General features: G+C 40.2%; 1 protein-coding gene across 1 annotated transcript in view; it reads left to right on the forward strand.

The window, feature by feature from the left end:
• tspoap1 (TSPO associated protein 1) overlaps positions 1-14,200 on the forward strand; it is a 71,095-nt gene that overhangs the window by 5,397 nt on the left and 51,498 nt on the right. Inside the window, exons 3-4 of the mRNA XM_015031837.1 lie at positions 12,783-12,890; positions 13,241-13,369. Coding sequence (XP_014887323.1) covers positions 12,783-12,890; positions 13,241-13,369 — 237 coding nt within the window. The remainder of the gene's footprint in view (positions 1-12,782; positions 12,891-13,240; positions 13,370-14,200) is intronic.

Genomic DNA, 14,200 nt, shown 5'->3' on the forward strand with positions numbered 1-14,200 from the left:
TTGAATTTTAACATGGGGGAGTTCAAGTAGATGTGATTGTGACTTTTCTTCTTCTCTGTCGATCCTGTGGCGTTTGGGAATGAACCACTGTTCTGACTTAGTTTTATTGTGCTGGAATAGCTGAAATATTTCTTCCAAACCTACAAGACCAAACAGCAGAGTGGTTGCTGTAATTTAAACACTGACGTGCAGCACCATTACAAACATTCACGTATCTGTCTCTAAAGCTTTTTCAGGAAGCTGTGAGTTCAATCAGTGGTTAAGCGTTTTTTTCTTTTTGAAGAGCTGCAGTAAAATATCAGTTTGGACAGGGCACACTTGTTCTTTTGCCTGCCTCCCTCTGTTGCAGCGCCCACTGCCTTCTCCACAATCAATAGGCAGCCACCATCATTCCAGCGTCATCTCCATGGAAACGAGCCGTAGCCGCTGTGATGATTGGGTCCCGACTCAAAGCTTGCCTTTTTGTGATAGGACAAGGGTAGCAGTACTCCCTGCCCCCCTCCTCTCATCAGCACTTGCCGTCTTAGACTCCCTGGCTTTTCCCTCCGTCCTCGTTCCTTACCTTTTATTGCAATATAAATAAGATGGGATTAAGCAGCCCTGTCGAGTCTTGTGGAATTTGGATTAAAACGCTCTGTGACATGGCCGCCGCGTCAGTGACGACAGTGCTGAGGAGTCATCGTGCCACCCACATCCCAGCCTCGCAGCAAGAACGGAGACCAGGAATGGAGACCTGTTAGTTGGACTCTCTCCATGTTTTCCGGTGCAAATCCAGCCTCGTTTGGGACTCGGTTTGAGCCTGCGTGTGCGGTTTGGAAATGATGCACGGTGAAAAAGCGAGCCTGCGTATGCTCCTCTTCTTGTCCCTGCCGAACCTCCGAGACGCCAGCAACGAGAAGGAGCGAAACGAGCCATGATTGTTCGTCATAAATGTTTGAAGTAAGATGCAAAAGACTGCTACAGTGCCATGACAATCAGTTGCTAGCTTTTAACAGCCGAGTCGAGAAACATGGAACTGAACGTCTTCAATTTGAAGAACGTCACCGCACGAGAGCATGGATGCTGCTTAAAGCTCCTGCTTCATTTGGAACTTCCTTAATCTGTCTCCACTACATAAACTCATTAATACACTTATGAGGCATATTGTTTAGTATCTGACAAGAATGCCAAGAAATGAACCTTGCTTGATTTGAGACATTCTGCCTTTGCTGTGAAAAATGCACTTCCTCTGAAACTTCAGCAGAACAGGACAACCGTGATTCTCGTCAACCTAAAGAGAGCATGTAGGGAGGAAGGGTCAGACTTGACTGCGGGCCTCATTTGGTCTCGCAGATTCCCTCTGATGCTGTTTGCTTAAACAGAGGGATGTATGACCTGTGCGCTCGGCCCGAGCAGCCCGAACCTGCACCGACACGCACAGAGATGGAGAGCCCCGAAGAGACGCAAGCTCTCGGACGCCGGCCCGGCGAGCAGGAACACAGGGCGTCTCAGGAGCAGGATGATAAGAAACGTGGGCTTTTGGACAAGGACATCCCAGCTCCTGCTCATTTAAAGACGTCGCTGTTAGGAAAGAGGCACCATTCGCTTTATGCAAACCTCCATGGGTTTGAAATGGAAGGATTACGAAAGGTAAGCGGCGTTTGTGTCTTTTCGCTCCATTACTGATGGGGGAGTTTACCGCTTACTTTTATTCCAGCAACATGATTCACATTACAAACTAATTATGTCCACGAACTGTTGACACTAAATAAGATCTGAATGCCTGAAGGTTGTAGGGATGTGCATCCAGGAAGCCTTTGAATGAGGCTTCCTGGATGCTGAACTATAGTGTGTGTATGCTCACACACTATAGTTGTGCAGACAAGTTATCTGGAGCAAAGTTGTGCTTGGCATGAGTTATTCTGACTTAGGATGACCCAGTAGCTATTTTCACTCGTATGGGTGTTCTTAAAGAAGGCACAACTCAGACTGCATGCTAAAGTTGTGTGGGGGGGGGGGAAACCCTTTTGATTTTTATTACTATATGTTCTTTTGTTGTAGAATTACACAATTTATCCACTCTAGACTAAGAAGAGTCCAGTGCAGTCACTTTTTATATATCTGAGTTATTGAATAGAAGAATACAATATAATTCCCTTTCTTGTCCCTCACTGGGGAAATTCAGTGCAATATAGAGAAATACTCAGTGATATACAGTATTTGTAAAAGTATTCATACACTTTGAACTTTTGTTTGCAAAGAAGCTCAAAGCCAGTCGGATTAATCGGAGACTATTTGTAAAAATCAGTTCTGAAAGCTTTGATTTAGATCTGAACTTTGACTAGGTCATTCTGACACATGAATATGCTTTGATTTAATCCACTGGAGTTTTGGTTGTACGTTTAGAGTCGTCCTGCGGGAACGTAGACCTCCGCCCGACTTCCAGATCTTTTGTAAACTTGAACAGGCTTTACTTTCAGGATTCCCGTCAACATGGAGCAGCTGTCACGTCAATCCTGAAGGATAAAACTTTAACGATGACTCCTCATGGCTCTCTTTTAACAATACACACAAAGACACCATGTTTTTTCAGATTTTTATTTGATTTTATTTGTAAACTTCCTTCCATTCCACAGTTATGCATTACTTTATGTGAACTTAAAGTCCCAGTAAAATACATTGAAGTTAAAATGTGATGAGTATAAATACTTTCCTAGCATTAAAAATCAGCCATATGAAGAGCATTTTGATATATTTTCTTTATGCTTTTCCACTTTCACTTTTTGACGATTTTCATTGTGTCCTTAGTCTTGACCGGCTTTTTTCATCAAGCTAGTAATTTGATCCTTGCTGCGTTCCCCACCTCCGTCTCTTTATTACCCTATCAACGTAATCGCGGCTAAACAAAAGCTCCCTAATAAACTCTCAGCGCCCAACCTGGGAGCAAATGCGTGGCCGCAGCCGGTGAGATGAAGCATTAAATGACACATTAGGAAAGATTATTTGGTCATTTCACAGCAAGGGTCTGCAATTTGTTGGCTCCTCAGCAGGAGGTTGTCACATTCAGATTACCCTTCAGGATCAGCTGTGAATTTAACACAAATAGCCTTGATTTGACTCTTTTTCACCCTGGAATTTAAAAAGTAATCTTTTGTGGGAGTAAAAGATTGCTGGGATTACATACGAGAACTTGTCTATCAGGTGTTCAGAACACTTTGCAATAAATAACCACAGGTCCAACCACATGTTTGCGTTAGAAGCACAAAAACTTTTTCTTGTTTTGCCATTATTGGTGATCCTTAAAGATAATCATTCCTAGATGTAACACGTAGGTGCAGAGGTTGTCGACCGGCAGAGAAAGTTTCCGTATAAATATGTCTTTCTATTTGTTGGAACAAAGATGCATGCACAACTCCATGTGAACAGTCCTTGACTACCTGTCAGGTTGTCTGTCTGCTCTTGTTAACACCTGGTTTGCACCATCAGGCCTCCTTACAGTTCGCTGTGTTTTCACAGTGGGGGTTTTATCTAGGAAATCATTTCTGCAACCTGTGATTTTCTGTCTGTTCACCTAAGCCAGGTAAGCAACCCAGACTCCTGTAATGATGGTGCTAAGGTGGCTGCAGCAGTCTGAGATTTTTCGTTTTTCTTTTCTACTGGTATCTCAACACAGCAGTTTACAAACTATATTAAATAACTCTATAACACATTGTTCTATTTATGTCATTTATAAGATTTTAATTCTAATGCCATTTCAGCAAAAGTTGCAATACATATTTTTACAACTTGGATTATGATGCAATCACATCATGCTGTATATTTAGTTTTTTTAGTTATTTATGTCAGCATTGGTCTTGTTTTGACTTTACATTAGACATACATTTTAACTCATAACTAATTTTAACTTCCTTCACATATGAATTACTACACGTCATAAAAAATACTTTAATTATCCACTTCCTTTGTTTCTGGTGTCCCACAGGGCTCTGCCTTGAGTTTAGCTCTGTTTTTATTATATTTATTGCCACCTGGGCTGCAAACCATACCATGGCTTTTCATTTTTATTTTTTTATTTTTGCAGAAGCTGTAGAGGCATGCCTGCCCCTACAACGGGAAAGAAAATGTTTCAAAAATCTTAATGACAGCAAGACTATTTATTTAGTTTGATCATAATGTACAATAGTATCCTGTAGGTTCTTGCGTTAAGAACATTGGTGTGACCTTTGGTAATAATTTTTTAACTCTGATAACCTGATGAGTTTTGACACTTGGTCAACTATTGTTTTGTAAAGTGCTGTTTACTCAGTCGCCTGAACAATTTCTTCTTTGCAGAAAGAAAGCCAAACTAAATATGCATGCTGGCTTGTTGTTATCTGTGGCTCCAAGCCCGGTATCTACAACCTTCACCTCGTCGGCATCTCTTAGCCCTGCTGTGAGTGAAATGACATAACTGGATGCTCAGCAGAAAATCTGTAAAAGCTGCATCAGGTCATGCTGTTTTCATGACTGATGCGGCAGAGTTAAGAAATTGTCTTGAAAGCTGTTTTTATCACTCCTCTGCATGAACACGGTAAGTTTTGAAACGGTACATGTAGAATCTGGGATACTCGGGCATGGTTGCTGTTCTGAAACATGTTTACCATACATTACTTAAATTAAGTCCTTATGAAATATACATATATATGCATATTTCTGTTGTTTTGAGCATTTATGACATGACTTGAAGAGTGAGCCAGTTCACCTGTATTGTCTTCAGCCTTCTTGGTTTTTGAAGTTATTATAAACAGATAGTTTTTCTTTTAGAAAATCACAAAATATTTAGGTAGCAATCATAGGACACAAAAGAAAAGCAATAATTCTTGCATTGGAAACTGGAGATGGTGTAGATTTATTTTTAGACTCACCTTTGCATTTTTTGTGATGAGTCCATAAAAGGTTAATATGTGTACAAGATCGATCTCTGTTTCTGATCTTTGCTAAGTGGTTTCATACCGTATGTGTTGGTGGGCATATTTACTTGCATGTCTCTGCGGCTGTGTGTGTGTTTGATTGGCCAGCCATGTTATGTGGTGTAAATAATTGATTGGGGAGTGCAAAGAGAATCTCTGGGGTACTGGTTCCTCCCCATATTCCAGTTGAAGCATGCCTGAGTGTCTGGCTGCCATCTGGCTGCAATGAGGCGCTTAGTCTTAGTGAAACAGAGGTTACAAGCGTTGTTCAGCTGTCACTTTTCCTTACAGTGTACATTTAATCTGCTGGCTATCACCTGTATACCGTAAAACTGTGTCAGGAATTGAAAGAATGTTGAAGTCCTTGTTCTCCTTTTGGTTCACTGTATCAGTTAAAGTTCAACAGTGACCAAAGTGCCCCAGATGGACAGGCAATCACTGCCTTAATGATGACAGCTTTTATCCTAATGCACAACGCAAAGTACGTGACATATGTTGATGTTTCTAGTCATCTTTTGCAGAATCCACTTTCGGTTCACACACGTTGGGAAGAAATATTTTGATGTGAAGATGTTTTGTATATAAAAGAAGTGCTTGTTAAGCCACATCCCCAGAGCTCTGTCCTTTCTGTGACATTTCCATATCGTTTGATCATCTGCTCGGGCTTCTGTCAAGGTTAAATTGTGTTTTGCTCATGAGCGTAAATGCTTTTCGACCAGAAGATGAAGGAGAAGCTCGTCACGTTCCCATTCTACTTCATGTTCTTGCGGTTTGTATTAAAATTACATTATTCTCACATTGAAACCTCGATGTCACATTGCCCCAGCATACCAGAGGTAATTGTGATGTATAGTCCATTTTACCTGCTGTTTCTTTTCTCTTGACTGTTGCATTTCAGAGAACTGCTGCTAAGCCTCAGTTCTCATTCTGTGGAGCGAGCAATAAGTGTGAAGGATGGCCCAGTCAATATTTTGTTAATAGAGAGAACACAGTGCACTGTTTTAGTTGCTTCTGCCACACAGGCTTATTTGCTGAAAACCCCCCAGTGGGATTTTGTTGCACTCGGCTTCTAGTGAAATGATGATAGACCAACAGGTCTGCCCTTTACCTTTGTGGACAGATAATCTGCCACCATAGTTTGTAGTTTATTCGATACGAGATGCACAAATAATAGTAATAGAAACAGAAACAACCAATCAGAGCTAGGAGGAGGGTTTTCTAAATGTAGTACCTCCTCTTGCTTTCTCCTTGCTAAGCTACAGCTGGTTCAACAAAACGTAGCCTGAGTGCTAAGGGTAGCTAGCATAGCCACTGATGACATCTTCCTGTAATGGTGAGTTGTTTTCCCACCATTAACACATTGAGCAGCATACAGGAAGTTTATTGACAGCATTAAAACACTTCTTCTGGTTCTGTTTTTTCACAAGGATTGGTGCATTTTTGCAGACTGTAATAGTAGCACTAGCACAAGGTGGAAGAGCTTGATTTTTTTCACTGACTAGCTGTCTCGTACCGTACTGTCATATGACATGGTGGCAGTTTAACCAAATACTTTTATATTTTTGTAAAAGTTACATATTGCATCTTCAGTGGCCTTTTCTCAGTTTGGTGAAAAGATGACGTCTATTTTAATAGTAAATTAAAATGGGCTTTCAGAACAAAAACTGTTATTTACACGCCTGGTAACAGAGACCGTTTAGCTTAACCACGGGCTGGTTACCGTTCTCAAGGTGGTGCCTAGTTCTGCCTTAGACATGTCTGCTTGTTTATTATGATGGTGAACGCTAACCTTTTTATGTGTGTCTGAGAGAGGCTGCATTGACTTGGAAAAAGCACATTACAGAGTTTAGGTTTAGACGAAAACATTGCATTATTTTGAAAAGACCCATCCAATCTGTTTGATGTTAAATATGCTACGATTTTCACGCACTTATATTTGAGTCGTGATGATCAGTGGGAATTTTAAATATTACAGTTCTGCAAAACTGTTTTTCCACACCAGGATAAATGTTGCTGCTGTTATGTAGGGGGATGGTGCTTCTCTTGCTCTTTTGCGTATGTAATTTTCTTAACAAATCAACATTTGTTGTCTTGTGATGCTTGTGGAGGGTTTGTGTGAATGAAGCCGTTTGGGAGACCCTTCCATCGCTTCTCTCCTCGTCTGTTTCAACAGCCCAGACGTTTTATACACTTCCGGCACTTTATTAGGCTCTTGGAGGTTCAGGAGGCTGTGGCAGTTTAATATGTTGAGTGTGAGATGAAGGGGAAGACATGCTTAAATGGGTTTTAATTACTTTGTTGAAGAGGCACTGTTATAATTGCTTTGAGAAGGAAGCCCAAGAAGGCCGTAATCCAGAAACAACACTGGTACATTCACCAGAAAACCGGATTACATCGATGTACATTAAAATCTGAATTAGCATGTTGGACTTTGGGATTCACACAATATTCACACAAATGTACATAACTTACATTTGTTCTGTGTGCTTCTCTTATATGCTCCAATTTTGGCACAAGAAAACTACATTTCAAACAGCAATGTTGGTTTCTGTTTGAGCTTAATCAGGGGATGCTCATTTGATGGCTGGTAGTACGAGGAAGGTTGGAGGTAGAACGCCTGGGGGAAGAAATGGGGACTCCCATGTTGGCTCTTTGTTCTCTCCATATGAGAACCCCCCCACCTCCCAGTATCTGTCAGCATCAGCTACCCTGCAGAGATGAGATGTAATAAATGCAGGGGGGGGATTTGAGAGGACACTTAAGAGGGATTCCTCATGACTTATATATGAGTATTGGGAGGCTTCTGGTGATAATGAAATGGACTACAAACAGCTTTGTAGTTCTTTTCTCTGTTTTTTCAGAGGGGTTGATCTTCCTGGAGTTTTACTCAGCCCCAGTATTTATTGTTATTGTTTGTGTTTTTAATAGGTAGGTACTGTTGCTATGATACTTGTGTCATGAGAAGGCATTAAACACCTATCGAAATGATCTTTCTGCATTTTAGCTAATTACCTGAGAGACCAACATCACTGTATTAAACAACAAATGTAAGTGAGAAGAAATTTAATCATTTAATCTCTTGAGCATGTCAATGAAATTGAACCAGAACGCCACAGTTAGGCCCGCCACTGTAATTTAATATGTGGCCCGTCTTTACCCGTCAACTACATGGTTACTATTCAACAATTACAGCTGATGTTGGCTTCTTGCTGCCTCAGCTATCATGTCTAACAAAGAAGCGCACATGGCAATGCATGAGTGCTCATTTGCCTGTCTGTGTCTTTTGTCTTGTTGCCAGACTCCTCAGAGGGTTCTCCAGTGGGGGATTTCTAGCTGTCGGACTAAAAAAAAAAAAAAATGCTGATGTTAGCATTTCTATGAAGCAATGAATTTCTTTATCCCGTGCAAAGGCTTCCTTTGGATCTAAAGCAAAGGAACAATCTGGAAATGTGCCCCGAATGTTAATATTCACAAAAAAAACTATTTGTAAGTCTTTTTTTTTGTTGTTGTTGTTTTTTGCTTGTGTCTACAGAGTTCACTGTTTTCTTTCAGGCAACAAGAAATAGATAAAATATTGTCACTGTTTTGCCATTATGTTAATGCTTAAAACGTTTATAAAGAAGACCATAATGCACAGAATTTATACAATACTTCATTTTGAGCTAAATTATCTTTACAGCTAGTGTAAAATGATGAGCTCTATTATTCTGTGAGAAAGAATCAATTATGCTTTTGTTTTAACTTTCTTTAATATATTTTACCAGTACCTGCAGGTCTTGAAATCTGAATATTATTTTTTATCCCAATTTGTGTCCGTTATAAAAGGAGATTTAGAGTCTTTATGATAAGATTAAGGGTCTCATATCTGATATTGGATAAAATGCATGTCTGCCTGCTTTTTTTGAGCTTTTTTGTTCTTCTTCATAGCAAAGACAAAACAGGAGCATTACAGAAAATCCCAATGCTGTTTGGAGTGAGACTACAAGATGCACATAAAACGGCTTATGGACTCGGTGATTTTGAAGAGGTCTATATTTCCTCCATGATGGAGCTTTATAGTCTCAATGAAATGAAATCATAAATGTTTTCCTACGACATAAAGTGCAATCGCTATAAACAGAAATCAGTCACGATGACAGAGGACAGCTGTGTGTTCAGCTCTGTGCATTTCTGCATTGCGATGTGTACATTTTATTTTGTCATTTACAAAAACGCACAATAAAATGAAACATTTCCTCTTATGTCATCGTATTATTAATACCCTCAGTACACTGTTTCGTATCTGCCTTACATTTGACCTTCCTTAGGTGAAAAGCAGTCCAGCATCTCCAACTAAGCCAGGTGAGACGTCTACTTTAAAGACATAACGGTCTATAATTTTTTTTCCCTTTTACACACACTAGCAATGCTAAGGCTTTGCAGAGATGGGTATTTAAAACATTTAAAAACTGACACTACTCATCGGATTGTTTGCGGTCCTCAGCAGATACGGTTGTTTCTGGTGTCGGATCAGTCTGCATATTCTGAGCGTTCGCCGCTACAGCAGACAGACCCAAATGTTACAGGCTGCTTTTCCTGCCATGCTTCCGGCTCAATCGCCTGGCAGACGTTTGTGGGGGAGACCCCTGCCCTCCTGCTACTGAGTTACATCTGCCCAGCTTTACTGAGCCAGGTCCATGTAAAAAATAAAAAATAAAATGAGTAAAAAAAACATTAGGTTGTGGGAGAGAATTGGCTGAATACTAATAAGCATGCTGGCCTTGGACAGACCTCACCACTGCAGCCCTTTTCTTCCTGCTTCGTGAAGCAGTGGTGTAACTTGCCTGAGGAAAAGCCCCTGGGTATTTCATTAGGATTCACAGGAAACAGAAAATCGACATGGATGGACTCCAGAATGATTAAAATCAAAACAGAAGAGGCAGAAAAGTCATGTTGGCACAACTTCCTCCAAATGGATAGAAACGTCCCCTCATCTCAGACAAGGACTTCTTCTAACTTTTAAAATAAATTTTTATTACGGTGATAGATTTTCTTAACTATCAGCAATTTGGTGGCTAAAATTGACTGTATATTTCCATTAAATTCTGCAGCTGAGTAAATCTGGCTTGATTTTCAGTATAAACAGTGTTTACTGGTAATTTTTTTTAACACCCTGTATAACCTTGTTACCAATTTGCGAGCCATAAAAACAGTCGGGGGGGGTTTCTAGTTAATTTAAAAACGATTTGACAACAACAAAAGAAATAAGTCAGACTGAAAGGAATTAAAGCAAGTTTCTGGACCATTTGATTTAATCTGATTATAGTTTTAAACACCATTTAAAACTATAATTACATTATAGTTTATTGTGACAGGTCTCTGACTATGTTATGTCAACATTAAGGCTTGGATATTATTATAACAGCTGTCACAAGTAACAGGAAGTTGTTTAGATTTCCATTAGTTTAAATCACTTTGTTACTTCAAATTATGGTTACTTAGCACCAAATTAGTGTTTTAGTTGTGAAATAAAATCAAATATCTTCAGGAAACTTTCTTTTTAGTTCTTGTTGATGTTAAATTTAGAAAAAAATAAAAAAATAAGGATATAATGTGTCTCTGTGTTGAGACTGGTTCATCCATCAAGTTGAGAGGTCTTTTTATGCCCCTTTAGTAAAGAAGCAATTAACATACTGAGTTTAATGTTTAGTTTTAATGGTATCCATCTATGTGTGTAGTGTTACTATGTAGCTCGCCCCAGTGATAAATGAACTGAGTAAAGTTGAATAAGCGTTATTTCTGTGTGTCCCTGAAAAAAAATGCTCATCAGCAAAGCAAATAGTCCTATAATGAGATGCTGCTTGCTGGAGTTTTTCAAGACTTTGCAAAGCTGTGGGTCATTTCTTCTCATGTCCTAATAGATCATTGTAATGATATACTGAAGATATGGCTTCTGCATACATCGTGAGCTCTTTTTTTTTTCTTTCCTCCAATAGATCACAGTTATAACGTTTTCCGTGTGGTCAAACCAAAAGCCCAAAATGTTTGCTGGAATACTTTCTGCAGCATAAAGAATTAGAGTGGCTAACCAGCAGACATAACTCGGCCTTATTTTGGTGTGTGTCCCTAACGTAACAGGAGGATCTGCGGTGCCGAAACCTCCTAAAAATGTTATGTCATTCTCGCACGGCGCTCCTCCAGGATGTAAATGTGAAACGACGTGCTGTGCAAAATCAAACTGTTAAATACGTGAGGTTGTTCACATTTTAACGGAATGAGTGAAACTTTGGAGATAATCTGAGCCGAGCTTTGCTCAGAGAGCATTGGAGTGCAAGAGTGAACCTGCTGACTTTGTGTCTGTATGGATTTTAAAGGTTGTAAGGAAGGCTGGCCTGCTGCCTGTCGTGACAGACCGTGTTTTTGCTGTGGCTGCATGCTGTTTGCACCTAATTTAGACAGTATACGGAATCTATTAATACAATACTTGAGCTTGTTTCAGGAAACTGCATCAAGATTTTTCCGTAACGATTCAGTCAAACATTGACTGGATACCAGAGGTTGACTTTCTAGAGCTATTTTATATCATAAGTCTGCTAACGAGATGTTCGCAGTAGGCGCACTGGGCCAGTCGCTGAAAGTACTGCATACCCAGAACTTACATCATACTTTTTGTGGTTACAGTCTTTTTGTTTTATGAACTGCCATCAAAAGTATCCCAGTGGCTAGAGTTTTCTCCAGCTGTATGTCAGCTGGCTAAAAGTTGCAACTCCAGAGGCGGCTGGTATTTGGAAATATTTCTGGTCGTGATTCTGATCATTGGTAAATTTTGTTTATGTCAACAAGATGTAAGGAATTGGTATCATTATCATAACTGTAATGGTACGTTCTTGTTTTTGGGGGGAATAAGATCATATTTCCTTTCTGACTTTCGTAATAGCAGTTAAATTGTGTTGTACATTTTGTGTCATTACACCACATCTACAGTTACTATGACAACATCATTAAAGTGTCAGCCCCTTGGCATTTTTGTGGCAAAATCTCCAATGATGTACAATCCGATGACCTTTTTATCAAGATTTTTGCCTTCATGAATTGGTCAAGGTACATACAGGTTTGTAGGCTAAGATTAAAACTGTAATGTTTACATGAACACAGCTGATCTACTGATGGTTTATGCCAGGAGAAACCAGCATGCTCTTGTCCTGTGTAAACGTTCAGTCTGTCGCACAGAAGCTCTCCTGTTTTTAATCAGTTTGTGGTTTGCAGCTGCCAACGACGGGCAACATAAAGACTACGCTCTTCAAACATTTTGAATGTGTCCGTTACTCTTTTCCTTTGAGGACGTCCTTTTTCCTGCTTTTACTCATCAACGTTTACTTCAGACGCTGTATTCATTTCCAACCTGCCTCATTTAAAGCGAGGCAGGGGAGCTGAAAGTCTAACGTGAACCTTACCCTACGTGCCTGATAAACTACTTATTACAGTCTCGGTTACAAGCGGGATGTTATGGCACAGTGACCATTGTTCTCTTCGGCAGCCTTGTTCTCATCCTGAATTACAAACAGATGAGCAACTCTGTCATCTACAACATCTAGGTTATGTGTCTTTGTCAGCACACAGATTCTTCTTTACCTTAGGTAACAATGAGACGACCCTACAGATATTCTGGATACGCTTGAACGTAATGTCAATAGTTGGATTGCTCTTGTTTGATGACTTGAAACATTTAGGTTTGACAAGAAAGCAAAAACCTTTGAAATATTTTAACAACACCGAACCGCAGCGTAATATCTAATTGGTTCCTCCCTGAGAATGCTGTGCACTCTGGAGGCTGTAGATGCTAAAATGAATATTTTTGTTGTGGTTCTCTCACAGAATGGGACAGACTACGGGTTGCTGGTGCGTCAGAACTCAGAGCTCCTGCGAGCCCTCGACGAGCTGGAGAAGACATGCAACACACTGAGGGAGGAGAACGGCCTGCTGGTAGGACTAAAAATAGTGTGTGTGTGTGTGTGTGTGTGTGTGTGTGTGCCGTTGATGAAAAGCTTTGTAGAAACTAGGCCAAGTCCACAAAACACTTAAAGAGATATTCCGACACTTCTTTTTTTTTTTTTTTTACCGGAATCCATTCAGTTTCGAAAATGTCGGATATTTTAGCCTCATGTCTTTATGGTGCACTGTGGGAGCACAGACTTCTGACTTTAAATCGGCAGGATATATCTTTATGTTAAACCCCCTCCTCGGCTCATGTGACTTAAAACCTGCTCGTTTGGCTGGTGGACCACTCACTGCAGACTCTTTGTGATGGTGATGTTTGTTTTTCATGTTTTTAGCGAAAGAGCAGCGCCCCAGAGACTGAGGAGAAGGTCAGGCGGTTGAGGAGGAAGAACACCGAGCTGACTGTTCTCGCTAAGAGACTGGAGGAGAGGGCTCGAAAACTACAGGAGGCCAACCTCAAAGTGGTACGCCACACTGATAAATATCCACACTTTCTTTTGCTGAGAGTTCGTTTTCTACTACTCACTTAAGAAAATAATAATAATAAATGCAGATTATTGTGGTCACAGTGCCTCACCAAGAGCTAAAAAAAGTTGCTTCTAATGTCAAAGGAATAAATTATTTAACACAAAAACCAGCCAACCAGAACTTACATGCTGTGTTTTATCTGGGTGCTCTACCTGAGAACCTTTCTCGGTATTTTAGCTGTTCCATTCTGTGACTAACACTTTGGTCAGTTTTGTTGTTTTAAAGCAGGGGTGTCAAACTCAATTTCACCGAGGGCCACTTCAGCATATTGGCCACTCTCAACGGGCCATATTGACGGTATGTGGTCCTCCAGACTGCAACTTTTAGATGCATCCCTGCTAAAATATACCTCAGACAAAAGGTTGACTTCCCTCATTAGCAGCAACTTAGTTCTGTAGAGGCTTATAATGAGTCAATGATCCAGGTATGTTAGAGAAGGAACAAGTTGCAGAATGGTAGCTCTGGAAAACTAGACTTGGGCACCCCTAGCATAAATAAATAATGGTAGGGTTGTAATATATATACATTATAGACTTTACGCAAAGATTTAGTCTCAGAAGCAACTGAAATGTATTAATATAAAAAATCCTTTCTGAATATCATCTCATGGTCTCTGAACTAAATGCGTCTTTCTGACCGGTAGCTGACAGCGTGTTGAAGAGTTATGGACCGGACGCTTTGGAGCGTCTGGTTAGGAAGAGCATTACAAACCTTTGGTTGAAATGGCGCGTTAAATTCAAGTCTCCATTACAGACCAGAGAAGTCTA

This window comes from Poecilia latipinna, unplaced genomic scaffold, assembly GCF_001443285.1.
Source record: "Poecilia latipinna isolate Pla-1442-1.1 unplaced genomic scaffold, P_latipinna-1.0 Scaffold220, whole genome shotgun sequence".
Classification (NCBI taxonomy): Eukaryota; Metazoa; Chordata; class Actinopteri; order Cyprinodontiformes; family Poeciliidae; genus Poecilia; species Poecilia latipinna.